Source organism: Monodelphis domestica, chromosome 2 (genome assembly GCF_027887165.1).
Source record: "Monodelphis domestica isolate mMonDom1 chromosome 2, mMonDom1.pri, whole genome shotgun sequence".
In the NCBI taxonomy this organism is placed as follows: Eukaryota; Metazoa; Chordata; class Mammalia; order Didelphimorphia; family Didelphidae; genus Monodelphis; species Monodelphis domestica.
Window position 1 is genome coordinate 206,196,014 of NC_077228.1, and position 17,650 is coordinate 206,213,663.

At 40.3% G+C, this 17,650-nt stretch overlaps 1 protein-coding gene across 1 annotated transcript in view; it reads left to right on the forward strand.

The window, feature by feature from the left end:
* The window catches only part of CRHR1 (corticotropin releasing hormone receptor 1), a 131,154-nt gene extending 125,896 nt beyond the window's left edge, over window positions 1–5,258 (forward strand). The window contains exons 12-13 of the mRNA XM_007482503.3: window positions 1,032–1,073; window positions 1,586–5,258. Of these exons, the coding sequence (XP_007482565.1) occupies window positions 1,032–1,073; window positions 1,586–1,726 (183 nt within the window). The 3' untranslated portion in view covers window positions 1,727–5,258. The remainder of the gene's footprint in view (window positions 1–1,031; window positions 1,074–1,585) is intronic.
* The last annotated feature ends 12,392 nt before the right edge of the window (window positions 5,259–17,650 follow it).

Genomic DNA, 17,650 nt, shown 5'->3' on the forward strand with positions numbered 1-17,650 from the left:
TGTTATTTGGTTTCTGAGGCCCCTTTCAGCTCTGATGGTATGGATCTAGGATGGACAATGTGAAATCCACTGAAAGAAATTAAAAAAGGATTTATTTGGGGCAACTAGATGGCTGAGTGGATAGAATGACAGGCCTGGGTTCAAATCAGATCTCAGACACATCCTAGCTATGTAACCCTGGGCAAGTCAATTAACCCCAATTGCCCAGCCCTTACCGCTCATCTGCCCTGGAACTGATAATTAATATCAATTCTCAGATAGATAGCAAGGGGTTTTTTTTTAAGCATTTATTAAGCGTTTCTTATTGTGTGCCAGAAACTCTGCTAAGCCCTGGAGATACAAATTAAAAATGAGATCATTCTTGCCTCTGAAGAATTTGCATTCTCATAAGGAGAGTTAGCACATTCAAGAAAATGATGGCCAGGGGACAGAATGATTAGATCTGGTGAGCCACAGGGAGAGTGAGTGGGTCCATGATTGACAGATTCTAGAAGCAATATTAATTCTAATGTAGTCACTGTTTGTAGAACACTAGATAGAAAGGATAGGAAGTACGGTCGGGCTATTGCAGAGTTGTTAGTAAGATGACCAAGTGTTGGCTAGATAGGATGTGAAACATAGTCTGGTATGGGGCCAGCTAGACTGGGCTTGGTGAGTTCACTTACTCATCAATCAAGGTGGACGAGCCCCAGGGTAGTTCCCCCCAGAGAACAGAGGAAGGGTTTACGGAGGGCCAGTCTAGAGGGGACGAGCAACAGCAAATTACTAACTACTACAGGAATCTATAACAAGCATGGGTGCCAGAGGGAGCTGGCAGAGGAGGGGACATTTAGTCAGAGAAGGCTCCCAGACGTGCACTGGATGCTAGCTAGTTTAGGAATGGGATGATGGATGCACAAAGAGTGGGGAGGGAGTTGGGGTGGCCAAGGTCAGTGCTAGAGAGGTGGAATAAGCAAAGCTGTCTGAGTGAGGACAAGCATCAGACTACTCCCTTATTCAGGATAATATAGTCTTATCCTTCCTCCCGCCAGGGTTTCTTCGTATCTGTCTTCTACTGTTTCCTCAACAGTGAGGTAAGTAAAGGAAGGAAACCTTTGAGGTTGCTAAGAATTGGGTGTTTCTACTTGACTGGTTGTGGGGTGATAGGATAAGATGTCAGGGCTAGAAATGATATATGTATAATAGCCTCCATGTATTTCCCCTCCCTCTTCCTATGTCTGTGACTGAAGTTATTTTTGGAGACGTGAAGTGGCTGGAAGCCTGATTCTGGCTCCTCTGCCAAGGTGAAAGTCTTAGATGTAAGTCTTGGGGGCTCCTGTTTTTTACCCCTTACCAATATTTACCCAGTGACTACTCTGCTCAATTACTCCATTACACCTTCTTTCTTGGGAATCTAGAGGACTGCTCAGAGGGTTGGAAGCCATGAGTTTGATGTTTCATCAGTGAAACCAGGTCTTAGTTTCCATAGTCTGGAAAATAGAGAAATGATGGAATCCAGAATGAGTGAGCAGCCAAGGCTTTGTCTAGGATTTATGGAGATGGTCTTCCTACCCCAGTCTGAATGCCCTTCATTCTTTTCTTGCAGGTTCGCTCAGCTGTGCGGAAAAGGTGGCATCGGTGGCAAGATAAACATTCAATCCGTGCTCGAGTGGCGCGAGCCATGTCCATCCCTACCTCCCCTACCCGAGTCAGTTTCCATAGCATCAAGCAGTCAACAGCTGTCTGAGTGGAATGGGGAACACAGGGGTGGAGGATGGAGATGCCAAAAGGAACAGAAAGGAATCTAACTTTGGTTATTGGGAGGAGTGCATCATTCAATATGCTCTCCCTACTGCCTCTCATGTCTGACTCTTCCTAACCTGTGCAGGAAAACAGTTCCCTCCTCCAACTTTGGCATACTCCAGTACTTGCATGGGAAATGTTGAACCCATGAGACCCAGACAGAGGTGGGAAACTGGTGAAAAGCATATAAGAGGTGGATGGGGAAATAGGGTCCTCCAGAAGACCCTGGAACTCTGAAGGCTGCTGAGTCTTAGACAGGAATAATGACTTAATTTGCTCTTCTGTGCTCCTTGTCTGCTCTTTGGACCAACCTACCTGAGGGTCAGGATGGAACATTAAAAGCACATGGACAATGAAAACTAGTGGCCTATATTGTCATCTTGGAGCACAATGTGGCTCTCCACTTAGGAACCACAGGACTGGATGGTTGGCATCAGCCTTAAAGATGTCACCAGTTGGTACTAGCGCATCTACATGAATTTCTTCATGAAAATAATTGTGACATACTCATAAGGACACATGGAGAAACCATAATATTGTCAATAGAATTCCTCACAATGATTTTATCTTTGTGATGATGTCACAGCTACATCATTAGAAAGTCCACCATGAACCATGGCCACATCTTCAGAACCCATGATGACATCAACAAGAATGAGGCAATGTCATTGAAAACCATAATTTTATCAGGAACCTAGGCATTCCCCACCAGAAATTACTTTGCCATCATTCCTTACTCATGACTCACTTGTCTCTGACTCACTATAACAAGAGGGGCAGGTGGCTCGAGTGGTATGACCCTTCCTTAACTGGGGAAGGAAAAACTATTTTCTGCCTGAGGACTCTGCTACCCCTGAAATCTATGACTATAGAGATCATTTCTGTAGGGTAACAAAAAGACTCACCCCGACACATGCAACTTTCACTCAGACATCTCTTTTTGAGTCGCTTTGTGGACATGTATCATGAAGTTGGGAAAATGGCTGGAGTATCAAGATTGCTAGTGATATCTCTGGATTCAACACAAAGACCTTAAACTGTTGGCATTTTCTAAGGGCAGGAGGAAAAGTAAAGAGGGTGTGCCTGTGGATATGTTTGTGCTCGTGTGTGTGTGTGTGTGTGTGTGTGTGTGTGTGTGTGTGTGTGTGTGTACACAGGAGAGAACTTTGAATACTACAGCCATGGGCAGAAAGGGAGTTCCCTGAATGGTCCCTGTCAGTGGCTCCCTGTCAGTGACTCCCTGTCAGTGGCCGAGGGGGGTCCGCCTGGAAAAGGTGGTTGGAGTCAGAGAAGATATAGGTGTGAACGATAGGAAGGTGTCCAGATAGAAAAGGCTAAAAAAACTATTCACAATTATGGTTCCCTTTGAAAGTGGAAATAAATAAACAATGTTATCACATAATAACCATGTGAGGAGGGAACAGCACCTAGAAAGGCCAATGAGGGGCATTTGGGAGAGGGGAGACACATCACAGAAAGAACACTGAACCCTGGCCTGTCCCACCCACTCCATGAAGTTTAACCACTGCAAGTATAGGGTGAGATGTAGAAAGGCCAGAGGAATAGGAGGAACATGTGGGAGGTAAGTGTGTGGGAAGAACAGAAGTGATGAGAGAACCTCTTATTCAAACTGGGGCAGAGGGCTTCACAGAAATATGATGGAAGAAAATGAGAAGCTGGATAATGGGTCCCTACTGACAAAGGAGGAACATGAAATGACTAATGAGTCTCAACGGCCAAAGCAGTAAAATAATTTTCAGCTTTGCCTTCCACCAAAGGAAGGGAGCTGGGAAATTTTGAAAATTAGGTTTGGGTTGGGGAGGGGCAAGAAGTAGAGGGGGGTAGGCAAAGGAAAAGGCAGAAAGGAAGAGGAGTGGAAAGAGGATATAAGAATGGTAGGAAAACTATTGAGAAATCTACTTTGCCTGGCCAGGCAGAGAAGGGAGATTTCTCTACCAAATCAGAGTCTCAGGAGGAGGTCCCCTATCTCCAGGGTCCCAAGGTCCAGGACAATGGTCTTGAAGTGCTTATGGCAGGTTAGGTGCTTCATCCTATGGGAATCAATCAATACGGAGTTTGCCAGTCACTAAAATTTATTAAGCACTTTCTGTGTGCCTGACACTTTGTAAAGTGCTGGAGATGACAAAAGCAAAAACAGAATGGTCTCTGCCCTAAAGGAGCTCACATTTTAAAGAAAAAGATAGACTAAGAGGCTGTCACAACAGATAGGCTAAGGAAGAAGCTATATATTGGCTCCTAAAGGAGGTCCTCCTTCATGGCCAACTGGACTGACAAACATTTTTAAGAGCATTTATTGATCCCAGCCCTGTCCAAAGTGCTGAAGCATGGGATGGCCTAAGGCAGTGATGGCAAACCTAGGGCATGGGTACCAAAGATGGCACACAGATTGTTCTCTGTGGGCACAGAGTCACCCCGCCCCAGTGTGTTACTAAAAAGGCAGAGGGACTAAGACAGAGCTGCTCCATTCCCCCTCTCCATTGTGCCTGAGAACATTTTTTTCACATTCCTCACCCTCTGCCCAGCAGCCCAATGGGAGTACTTCCTCCCTCCCCTATGTTGGGTAATGGGTGGGGCAGGCCCATCACTTGGTGTGGGGGAGGGGCATGGCACTCAATCTGAGGGGTGGGGGTGGAGCCCGGCATTCTGTATCTAAAAAATTTGCCATCACTGGCTAAGGGATAAATGAAGTAAAAGCTTTCTCCAGACTCCCAGCCATTTGGGGTACAAAAGTTTAGGGAGACAAGATTGTTGACTCAAAAACGCTTTGTAAATCCTAAAACCCTTTATCAATGTCAGCCATTGTAATTAGGTGAAATCCATGAACAAGGGATTTAGAAAGGTTAAGGCTATTTGTTAAGCAGTGGAGGATCCCTGGGAAGTGGTCAACTATTGTTGGAAGCCATAAGTGAGATACAGAGCTGGGAGGCACCTTCTAGCCCTACCTCTTCCTTTACTCATGAGGAGACCAAAAACCCAGAGAGGAAAAGTTTGCCCAAAGATATGGTAGCAGGATCAGGATCCTATCTCAGGTCCTCAGATTCTAAATTCAATGTTCTTTCTACAGTACATTGATTCATCCCGAAGGTTACTGAGATGCCTGTCTTTCAGAATTCCTACAAGGAGCCTGAATTGACCTTTGAAAACCCTTCTAGTTTTTAAGTCTGTCAATAGTAGTGCAAGGTATTAGAAGTACACCTGAAGGCAGCTAGTTGGCACAGTGGATAGAATGCTGGACCTGGAGTTAAGGAGACCAGAGTTCAAATTCTGCCTCAAATACTTATTGTGTGATTCTGGATAAGTCACTTAACCTTCATTTTCCTCAATTTTCTCATCTATAAAAGGGAGATAATAATAGCACCTATCTCCCAGGGTTGTGAAGAGTAAAGAAGATAATATTTGTAAAACATTTTGCAAACCTTAAAGCACTCTATAAATGCTAGCTATTCTTGTTGCTATTCTTGTTGTTGTTATTATTACAAGACAATATACTTTCACATTGTACTAGTAAGTACTGAGGTGATTCCCAAGTAAAGGAAGGTTTGAATAATGAAGTCCAGTCTGGCTTGAAGGAGAAAGTGGCTATGGATTAATGGAATTATCTGCAGGTGGAGAGGACAGCATGATAAAAAAAAATGCTCAGAGGTGGCCATGTAATCATGGCTTTTTTAGATTATTCTGATTTATTGCATGAAGAGAGAAGGTAGAAGAGTGGAAAAAGGAGTGTAGGGAGAGAAAGAAGAGGTAGAATGGAAACAGCATTAGCTCTGAAAAGCACCAGGGTTCAAATTCCATCTCTGGTAATTACTACTTACGTGACCTTAGATAAATCACTTTTTGGGCCATCTGAAGTGAAGGGACTTTTGAGGTCCCTTCTAGCTAGGGCTCCTAGGGGGTACAGTGGATAGAATGCCAGGTCTGGAGTCAAGAAGACTCGTGTTCATGAATTCCAATCTGACCTCAGACATTTACTAGTTGTGTGACGCTGGGCAAGTCACTTCACCCTGTTGGTCTGTTTACTCATCTGCAAAATGAACTAGAGAAGGAAATGGCAAACAATTCCAGTATTTTAGCTAAGAAAACCACAGATGGGATCATGAAGAGTCAAGCATGACTGAAGAGTGACTGAACAATACATACATCAGTTCTGAGTCATGTAGACAAGAAGGCAAGTAGAATAATTGTTTATTCAAGGTCTTGAAAAATTTCAAATTCATAATGTACTTACTGAAGCTCCTCCCAGAGCCATAGAAGAGATAATATCCCTATCCATTAAAAACTCCTATAACCTAAAGAAATGTACATTATAAATGCTAGGAACCATATTTTAATTTTCGTACCTTTCTTCCCTACCTCTCCCCTCATCTGGGAGGCATCATGATGATAGAGGATAGAGAGTAGATACCGAAGCCAGGAAGATGCAGATTCAAGTCCTGCCTCTCGCATATACTGCCTATGTGGACCCAAACAAATCAACTTTTGGATCTTCTAATCCAGACAATCCTCCAGAACCCTCTAAAGAAGATGCCAACCCACATTAGTAAAGGGAGTTTCCTCACCTGGCAGTCCACTATAGCATTGAACTCACAGATCTAATCTTTATCCATTCCTCTATCTGATGTCTTTTATACTCTAATATCTTCAGACCTGGTCTGGGGCAGATACTCTATGTGTGTTTTCAGAAGGTCTTTGTTCTTCATGTTGTTGAAGCTTGTTTGGGGAGGAAGAAGAGATAGGAAAGGCCAGGAGAGGGTTCAATCTGGATTCAGTATATCAATATGAATACACATGGGTCCCAAAGGGGCCCATGGGGGTTTCTGGCCTTTCTGATTTTTGCCACCCTCCACTGGGAACCTTAGGACTGAGAAAGCTGTAGTTGGTTGTTGTGTTCCTCACTAAAAAGAACAACAACCAAAAAAAAAAAAACCTTCCCACCAGTGCTTTCTCTTCCTCTCTCCTCCCCACCTGTCCCTTTCAACTCTGCTACTTCTACTATCTCTCCCCCCCCCCCACTTGGCCCCTTTCTTTTATACTACCCCTTCCTCCCCACTCAACACTGCCTGACATTAAATACTAAACTAACTCTACTGATAAAGCAAATCACAACATACTAAGAGCCACAACATTCCCTGCTTAAGTTTCTGGATACTCCTTTGTGTAGAGCAGCAGAATAACCAAAAACTACTAACATTTCACTAAGATAAATTTTTAAAAATCAGACCTAAAAAACTATCTTCTAGACTAATAATTTTTCATCCTACTCCATCACTAACAACTAAACTTAATCTACCATAAACAGGTGAAAGTTTAGAAGCAAAAGCTACAAACCCAAAAATTAATAACAAAGAAAATAAGAAAATCATTTTTTTTGCTTTTTTAGTATGGACTCTACAAACCATGGCATGAAAAACCATTGTATTTCAACTATAAAAACCCAATGACTAATCTATGCAAAATCAATCCAATTATAAGAATACTCAACCATTCCTTCATCAACCCACCCAACACCACCCAACACTTCATCCCAACAACACCCAACATTTATTTCTACCTGATGAAATTTTGGTTCCCTATCAGGAATCTGCCTGGTAATCCAGATGCTAACAAGACTATTCCTAGCCATACACTATACATCAGACCCCCAACAACCTTCTCATAAGTAGCCCATATCTGCCATGATATAAACGATGGCTGACTAATCCAAAACATATATGCCACTGGTGCCTCGATATTTTTCATATATTTATTCCTATATGTAGGATGAGGCATCTGCTATGGCTCCTACCTTTACAAAGAGATATGACACATTAGCATCCTCCTCCTTTTAGCCATTATAGCCTCTGCATTCATAGGAGATGTACTCCCATGAGGGTAAATATCTTTCTTAAGTGCCACAATAATTACCAACCTCCTATCCACTATTCCATATTGGCACTATCTTTGTAGAATGACTGAGGAGGATTCTCTGTAGACAAAGCTACCCTAACTCATTTTTTTTTCACTTTTCACTTCATCCTGTCTTTCATTAACCTAAGCACTGGTCATTATTCACCTTCTATTCCTTCATGAGACAGTCTGTAACAACCAATCAGAAATCAACCCAGATGCAGACAAAATCCCATTTTATCCACATTACACTATCAAAGATGCCCCTGGCCTCATCCTGATAATCCTAGTACTTCTACTATTAGCCATATTGTCACCAGTTATATTAGGTGACCCAGATAATTTTTCACCAGCAAACTTACATATCAACTCACTACACATCAAACCAGAATGATACTTTCTCTCCTCCATCCTCCAATCCATTCCAAACAAACTGGGAGGAGTCCTACCACATTAACCACCATCTTAGTCTTATTGATTATTCAGTATATACAGAAGTTAAATATAGCTTCTCCAAGTGGACTAGTCCTTCCACATCCAGAGAAATGGACTAGACTAGGCTCAAGAGGGAAAAAAACACAAGATGTGGCTTTGGTTTTCCACTTTAGTCCCTTTGGTCCCAAGCAACACATGACAGAAAATACTGGTTCTGTCCCCTTCTTACCCCGAGGTCATGATATGCTCAGATGGCACATTGAGGAATCTCCTTTGGTATACCTGAAGTGACCTCTTCAGCTGCCAGTGGTACCTCAAGGTGGCATCTCAATACATGCTGGACTAGAGAACAACTGATCCCAGGAAAATAGGTCTTGGGGTAATAGGGCCAGATCATAGGGGATTGGGATAAGTAGGGAAGGGAGGGTTTCAAGCAGTTGAGTTGAGATTGAATCAATGATTTTTTCTGGACAAAACTAGCATTTATGTCATAAGAACCAATCTCTAGCTAATTCTGGGAAAGCTTCAAGAACAGGCCAAGCAGAGGCCAGAGACCTCCAAAAGACCAAAAGCACTTATTGCCCTTTCTCTATAGGAAAGCAGTGTGGTTGGGATGGTGTAAATCTGTTAGTCTCTGTCTTTCTCTGTGTTTTTTTAAGTCATTCTTTAGTCATGCCTGACTCTCCAAGACCCTACTTGGGGTTTTTTTAGCAGAGATACTGGAGCAGTTTGCTATTTCCTTCTCCAGCTCATTTTACAGATGAGAAAACTCAGGCAAGCCACATTAAGTGACTTACTTGCCCAGGATCATACAGCTAGGAAGTGTTTGAGGCCATATTTGACATCACAAAGATGAATCTTCCTGGCTCCACTGTGCCAAATTCTCTGCCCCACCACCTCCCATTGGTTGCACCTACTCCCACTGCCCTCATTGATTAATTAAAAGCTTTTAATTACCGAGCTAGGTTAATTGCAATGGCTGGGCTGTAGAATGAGCTCTGGATTCACAGAGACAATATTAATTGTAGTATTAGTGAGTATTAGTGAGTGTAGTATTAGTAATTAGTTAAGATTTTTCTTTCTGCTCTGCCTCATTTCTCAGCCTACCCAACAAAGGTAGCAGCTCCTCATCAGAAGCAGGAGAGAACTACCAGAAGTCATTTCACCTAGGCTCCTGTCTCCAAAGACCCAACCCAACAACGAGAATCTTTTCTTCAAAGGAGAAGCATAGTACGGTATACATTATATTCAAAACATTACAGGGGGAAGCTGATTGAGAGCGAGGTCCTAGATTCAAATCTGACCTCAGACACTTCCTAGCTGTACGATTCTAGGCAAGTCACTTAACCTCCATTGCCCCATTATTTTTCTTCTGCCTTGGAACCAATATACAGTATTGATTCTAAGGTGAAAGGTAAGGGTTTAAAAAAATTACAGCATATACTTTAAGCTCAAAATTGATATTCAACATGAATACTAAATGTGATATCCTTTTTAAAAATAAGAAAACAATGAAAGTGCTTATCATTACAATGGCCAAGGGGAGAATTATTTTTAATTAAGTTTATTGATTTAATTAATTAATTTAGAATATTTTTCCATGGTTACATGATTCATGTTCTTTCCCTCCCTCTTCCCAACCCCCCATAGCCAATGAGCAATTCCACTAGGTTTTACTTGTGTCATTGATCAAGACCTAGTTCCATATTATTAATATTTGCACTAGTGATCATTTAAAGTCTACATCTTCAATCATATCCCCATCAAACCATGTGATCAAGCAGTTGTTTTTCTTCTGTGTTTCTACTCCCACAGTTCTTTCTCTGGATGTAGATAGCATTCTTTCTCATAAGTCCCTCAGAATTGTACTGGATCGTTGTATTACTACTAGTAGAGTAGTCTATTACATTTGATTTTGCCACAGTATATCCATCTCTGTGTATAAGGTTCTCCTGATTCTGCTCCTTTCACTCTGCATCAATTCCTGGAGGTTGTTCCAGTTCACATGAAATTCCTCCCAGTTCATTATTCCTTTGGGCACAATCGTATTCCATCACCAAAAGATACCACAATTTGTTCAGCCATTCCCCAATTGGAAGGTATCCCCTCATTTTCCAATTTTTGCTACCACAAGGAGGGCAGACATAAATATTTTTGTACAAGCCTTTTTCCTTATTACCTCTTTGAGGTACAAACCCAGCAGTGCTATGGCTGGATCAAAGGGCAGACAGTCTTTTAGCACCCTTTGGGCATAATTCCAAATTGCCTTCCAGAATAGTTGGATCAATTCACAACTACACCAGCAATGCATTTGTGTCCCAATTTTTGCCACATCCCCTCCAACATTTATTACTTTCCTTTGCTGTCGTATTAGCCAATCTTCTAGATGTGAGTTGGTACCTCAGAGTTGTTTTGATTTGCATTTCTCTAGTTATAAGAAATTTAGAACATTTTTTCACATATTTATTGATAGTTTTGATTTCTTTATGTGAAAATTGCCTATTCGTCCACGGGGAGAATTCTTAACCAAAAAAAAATGGATATAAGCAATCATAAGGGCAAAATATCAACTTTTGACGAGTTTTTGCACAAATACTATCACTGACATTAACAAAAGAAACTATCAAATGGGATAGTATTTCTACTAATATCACTGATAAAATATTTTTTCCAAAGAGATATAAGAAATTGACACATGGATAAATGGTCAAAGGATATGAATGGTTTTTAAAAGAAGAATTAGAAACAATAAATGGTCATGAGAAAATATGCACCAAATCACCATCAGGGAGAGAAATGCAAATTGAAACAATTCTATAGTTCCATTCCATACCCGGAAAATTAGCAAAGATGAAAAAATCTGGAACAATTCATATTGAAGAAGATGTGGAAATGGAATAAATATCTATTAAACACACTATCAATGCCAGATACCATGCTAAGCACTTTATAAATATTATCATATTTGTGGAAAAACAGGAATATTAATAAAGGATTGGTAGAACCATAGATTGATACCACTCTTTTGAATACTAATTTGGAATTTTTCAAGAAAAGTGATGCAACAACCTTTGGCTCTGCAATTCCAATGCTCAGAAATACCTTCAAGGAAGACAATGGCTGAAATAAAAGTCCATTATAAACCAAAATATTCATAACAGCAGTGCTTTTGTGATAGCAAGGAGCTGGAGATAAAATGGGCACCTGTCGACTTGAGAATGGATGAAAAAAATATGGCACATGAATGTAATGGAATATCATGCTGTAGGAAATGATAAATATAAGAAATTCAGAAAGTAGAGGAAAATGTGTACAAACTGATGAAAAGTGAAATAATGAAAACCAAAAGAACAATATGTACAATGACTACAAAAATGTATATAGAACAACCTCTAAAAGTAAGCCAAACTCTGAGTAATTAAAAAAAAAAACAGTGGTACTCCAGGAGCTTCTGTCCTCATGATCAAGAAGTGAGGGATTATTAGGGCAGACAGCTGTATAAAATGCTAGAAATGTAGTCACTGCTTTGGGTGTTTTTGCTAAATAGATTTCCTTAGTTAGATGTGGGGGTTCAATCTAGAGGAGTTGGGGGTTTGTTGTTGAGTTTTATTTTCCAGAAGTGACTGTTAAATAAATACACAGAAGGTATAAATAAAACATTTTAAAGACATTGCTCACCATTTATTCATTCTCACACCCTACCCCACACAGAGACCCATCATATCACTTAGTTTCCCATTCCTTTGTCTTGTTATTTGTCCTTTGTTTTCTTTTTCTTTTAAACTCTTACTTTCCATCTTTGTATGTATTGATTCCAAGGCAGAAGAATGGTAAAAGCTGTGCAATGAGGGTTAGCTAGGGCTGGGAAGGCCAAATTTGAACTCATGAAGATGAGTCTTCTTGACTCCAGGTCCCAAGTCTCTGGATCTAAGAGGTCATCAACCTTCCCAATTCTGCTTCTTTCAAAGTTCTATTCAATAAGAACAGATGTGTTTGGGGAGTAGGAGTGCTGAGGGTACAGTTATTCCGCTGAACAGTCAAGTTAAACACAATGAAGGCTAGCAAGTAAGAAGTCGGTATTGTAATAAAAGGAGGAAAGATTGAAGGGGTGGGGAGGAGCTGAGATCTGATCAGTATTGACTACCAAGTTGTTATTAATGATTAGGGGTTTAGGCAGGTGAGCCAGGGGAAGAGACAAGCCTTTCTGAAAACCATTCTGAAGTCCTCCCTAAACCTCTCTCCTGTGCAACCTTTCACACAGGCAAGAAAAAAAAATAACTTAAATAGTACAGATGTGACCACCATTGGGATTCCCAGCCATACTCAGGGAGGAGTCTTGGATATGCTGTTCCCACATCTTGTTTTTGATTCTAGAGTCTCCTCTTCTCAATAACTGTAGACAATTATTCATTCTGTGCAGTCTAGTAGAGCTAACAAGAGGCACAACCTTGCTAGATCTTCCCAGCATTGCTGGTTAGTTAGATGCCTAACTACCTACTGGGCTCGCTCCCTTTGATGTCTTTATGTCCTCTCCTGCCTCCTGATAAAGCAGGAGAAAAAATAGTTTTTTAACAGTGTGATTACCTTCCAGTAAATCACAAAGCCCATCTTTCCCGAGTCTTTCCCCCCAATCATTGGCGTTCCTATCAGTGAAGTCTTGACTGCTTTGTCTTTTTTTCTGTTCAATTAAAAGTCTTAAAGATTTCCATTTTTCTCTGGATCAATAACTTAGCTGTGTGTAGATTCTAGCCCTGGCTCTGCCCCTTACTAGCCTGCTGTGTGACCCAGTAGGAATCAGCAATGGTATGATGAAAAGATCCCCAGCTCTTAAATTAGACCCTGATTTCAATCCCCCCCTCCCCTGCTGCCATCTTCCCCCCATGTTTGGCACAGGTGTGTGCCCTCAGATAAGACACATAACTTCTCCGGGTCTTACTTCTCTCATCTGCAAAATGAGGGGGTTGGATTTGATATGGGGTTCTTCATGTAGGGTCTATAGACCACCTCCCCCAAGAGATCCACAGATATATTTCAATGGGCTTATGAATTTTTTTTATTATTTTGATCGCTATTTCTGTATAATTGTTTTATTTGCAATCCCATGAATTTTATAATATGAATTCAAAAATAGTATTCTAAGAAGGAGTTCCTAGGCTTCACCAGACTGTCAATGAGGCCCATGAAATAAAAACAGGTTAAGAAACCCTGGATTCGATGGTTTCTGAGGTCCTTTGCAGCTCTAAATATGGATGAATCACTTTATGTCTCTGGATTTTATAGTTTTTTGATCCATTAAATGAGGAGGTTGAATTAAATGTTCTTTAAGATCTTTTAGGGGCAGCTAAATGGTAGAGTGGATAGAGTGCTAGACTTGGAGTCAGGTAGACTCATATTCATAAGCTCATATCTGGCCTCAGATACTTCCTGGTTGTGTGATCCTGGGCAAGTCACTTAACCCTATTGGCCTCAGTTTCCTCAACTGTAAAATGAGCTGGAGAAGGAAATGGCAAACAACTCCAGTAACTATTCCATAAAAAGTCCAAATGGGGTCCTAAAGAGTCTGGTACAGCTGAAAAAGACTGTACAAGATCTTTTTGAGCATCCCAATGATGCTTGTGACTTATTGAGATGGGGAGAAGAGCCTTTAGTTATAAATCTGTATCACGCCCAAGCTATGTGTTCATGGAAATCATCACTGATTTATTATTTATAGTCTTATAGAGCTCCCTGAGGCCCAGAAAGGTTATGTAATTTATCCATGGTTCTGTAGTGAAGGAATTGTGGAAACTGAGTGAACCACATTGTCTCCATCTTGTGGTTCAATTTTGGTTCTGGCTCAGTTCCCTTTCTATTCAATTATGAGCCTAATGCAAATTTTTTTTTGGGATAAAACTTACTTTAGTTGTAGAAATTGGAATAAACCCTTATTGGCATTGTTTGAACCTAGCCCCAAGAAATCCTTAACTAAGGACCCAGTTATACTAACCAATAACCTGGTCAGATCTGAAATATGATGCAAGGACACTTCTCACAATTATATATCTCAAGCAATCCTTATGTCTTACCTGAAAATTGGCCTCATGCCCAGTGATTGTTTCCATGTTTCTTTGATGGTGTATAAATGTTTGGGGAGAATGGGACACCTCTTTTTATGATTTCAGGGAATTGTCCCTATTCACTCATCCCTTTCTGCCTTGGAAAATCCTTAATCTTTCCTTCAATTAGAAATAAGATTATCTAATTTTGTGTCCTGGTTAATTATTTTCTTTTAATTAATTGGTCTTATTTGATTAATTGCTTTTAATTCATTAAAATCTCTCTTCCCTTGTATTCAGGGTCCAGTGCCAGGCTAAGGAGACCTGGTCTCAATTTGTTGTGCAATTAGCATGCATCATTTAATTAATCAATATACTTAGAAATTTGAATCTTTGTTTTCTTAGTAATTTCATATTTATTCTCCTGCAAAAGTTAGTTTTAGAAGGAAGATCTGAACCCAGATCTTCATGGATTCATGAACAGAATATCTATTATACCACACTGCTTCTTTCTTTACCCTTATTTTTCCTAGAATTTCCTCATAGGCCAAAGTAAAGTTAAATGTAAAGGAATCTGTAACTAGGTCCCAAGACCATGACAATCAGATGGTATAGTAGAGAGAGTTTGACCTGGAATCAGGAAGGTCTGAGTTCAAATCCAGCTTCAGACTAGCTGTGTAACCTTAAGCAAATTATTTAACCTCCAGCATTCTGAATTTCCTGATCTGTAAAATGGAGGTAGTAATAGAATCTACCTCCCAGAGTTGTGAGTATCAAATGAGATGTTTATAAAGCACTTTGCAAGGCTTAAAGTGTGCTATGTAAATATTAGCTTTTAGTACTTATAATATTTTCTTTCTGAAACATGCAAAATAATTGGCAGTGGCCTTGGTACCCATCTTACTCACTAGCCATTATTATTATTAATATATCTAAAAATGGGCAGGGGGGAGTTAATCCCATCTTCTCAATATTGTATTTATTCACAATTTAAAATTTTTGGAAGAAAATTTTCAGGGAAAGAAGCTTGCTAACTCCTTGAATCAAGAAAATGAACTGTTTGGAGAAAGATATCTGCAGAAACCTACACTGCATCAGAAGATCCAGAATGAACTTTGGGGTGCAGTTGTTTGAACTAAAGGGGGTTGAACACCTTTATTTTGAATGTACACTCTTATGCCAAAGGGGACTGTCCCCTAAATGGCTTCTTGTCACTGTACCTAGCAAACACTGGTTTCACTCTCTCTCTCTTCTGTTTCCCTCATCTCTATTATAGTTTTCCCTTAGAAAGGTGCAATATTGGATGCACCTGTAGTTAGAAGATTTTTAGGGGTTCAAGATGATTATGTCAAATGATTCATTGGGGAGACTAGTCTCCCAAAGGATCATAGGGGGGTTAATCACCAGAGCATATCTACCCCACTTTATGCTTGAGTAGGGGGAGGTCTATAACCCATATGTGCTAAAAGTGGGTGACAAATCAGAAATTACTGACCCTGGGTAGTCCTAAGAAAATTATAAGATGCAATTTGTCCACGTAAAGTAGAGGAAAGCACAGGAAGTGACACAAAGAAGTGTCTTTAAAAGCAGTTGTAACTTCCTATGAGGAGACTTCTTTGGAGTTCAGAGTTTGAGTTCCAGTTGGAGTTGGAGTTGGAGGCTAGTGAAGGATTTATTTCATGGACTTGAGATGCTGACATGGGTGAGGCAGCTCTTGGATCTTCCCTTAGGACTACCATGTGGGTGAGTGAAAAGGCTGACTCTTTTTCCTGGCTTTCTGGAGGGACTAGCCTCCAGAGACGCCCGTCTTGGAAGAGGCTTCATGGCTGGAGCCCTTGCTTTATTCATCACTGGGCCCTCAACTGAAGGCTAAGGACCCTCTGTCTGAGGACTAATTAGCCCTTCCTGGGTTGAGCCTTGGGCCAGAGCAAAATACTTAGTGCATTAGGTTAGATATCTTACTCTATCCTCTTTCACATTTCCCTTACTTTCACTCTCTCCTTTTGTAAATAAACTACCATAAAAAGTCATTCTGACTTGAGTAATTAATTTTGGCAACCATGTTTCTCATAAATTTTGTCCAACCTTTCATTTTTAACCCTTACAAAATGTAATAGCATACTCCCATGCTATAAGAAATGAAGATAACAGTTGCAAAGAAACTTTTGAATACCTATGTAAGCTGATACATAATGAGGTGAGCAGAATCAGGGCAATGGCTTATACAGTAACAATATTATAAAGAAAAATTACTTTGAAAGACTTAGGAACTCTGATCAATAACCAATCATAATAACTCCAGGAAACTCATGATAAAACTCATCTCCTAATAGAGAGGTGATGGACTCAGAGGGCAGATTAAGGCATGTTTTTTTGGATATTGCCAACATGGCAATTTGTTTTTCTTGACTAGGATTTTGTTTTTCTTTCTTCCTAAATTGGGAAGGGGACATGAGAAAGAGGGATGGGGTATGCATTGACTAAAAAAATTTAGTTAAAAAACCTCAAGTTCTATTATTCTAAATTCAGTGCACAACACTGCCACCATGGATTCAGTTTGGCATGGTGTTGACTCTTCTCCTCTCCTTTGGTTCCATCCCAATAGCTGAGAACAATGGGTTTTAAACAGAAATAAAAAGGAAATGAATGGTAGAGAAATGGTCTCCAGAGAATACCATGGCTCAGGAAGGACTTGAAATTCCATTCTCTCCTGAGAGAAAAGATTTCTGATTCTTATGTAGATCATATAAATGGACTTTGATAGTCTTATTCCAACTCCCACTATCACTGAAAAAATTAAGTTTCCAAGAGAAACTTGGAAAAGCAATTTCTAGGATTATAGAGTTTCTTCTAATGTTACTGGCTCAAGCCCCTAATCCATTGTGTTCTCAATATCAATCACCAGACCCAGATAATATATCCTTAATATCATAATTAATATTCCTGGATCATTTTAACCAGTTGATATATCCTTGATATCAACAATAACCAATCAACATCAATTAGCTTTTATAAGAGCATATTTATTGCAAGAGCAAGAGTAGACGCAGAAACACATCCCTCAAACTTGGGGCACACTTTCCTTTGATATCCAGGGACAGTAGCCTCAGTCTTAAAGACTTACACTTTTCTGTGAAGCATTTGCCCTACCAAATTCACTTCTAAATGTGGCATTACCAATGAAGAGAAGTAATTCCTTTGCTTGGAGTATGTGGTGTCTTGGCTGCCAGGCCAATCCACTACTCAACTAGATTAAACAGATTGTTTCCCAGGACTTCCTGCTATCCTAGGCTCAGCTAAACTACCTGGACAGTCTATCAGCACCATGCCAGAAAACTGAACTGCTTCTAATTCTCTGAGGAAGACTCTGAAGATCACCTGGCAAGACAAGATACCAGACATTGGTGTTCCCTCTTGAGCTGAACTGCCAAGCATTCAAATACTACTTCAGAGAGCACAACTTCACTGGCCATGTAGTACAAATGCCAAATACA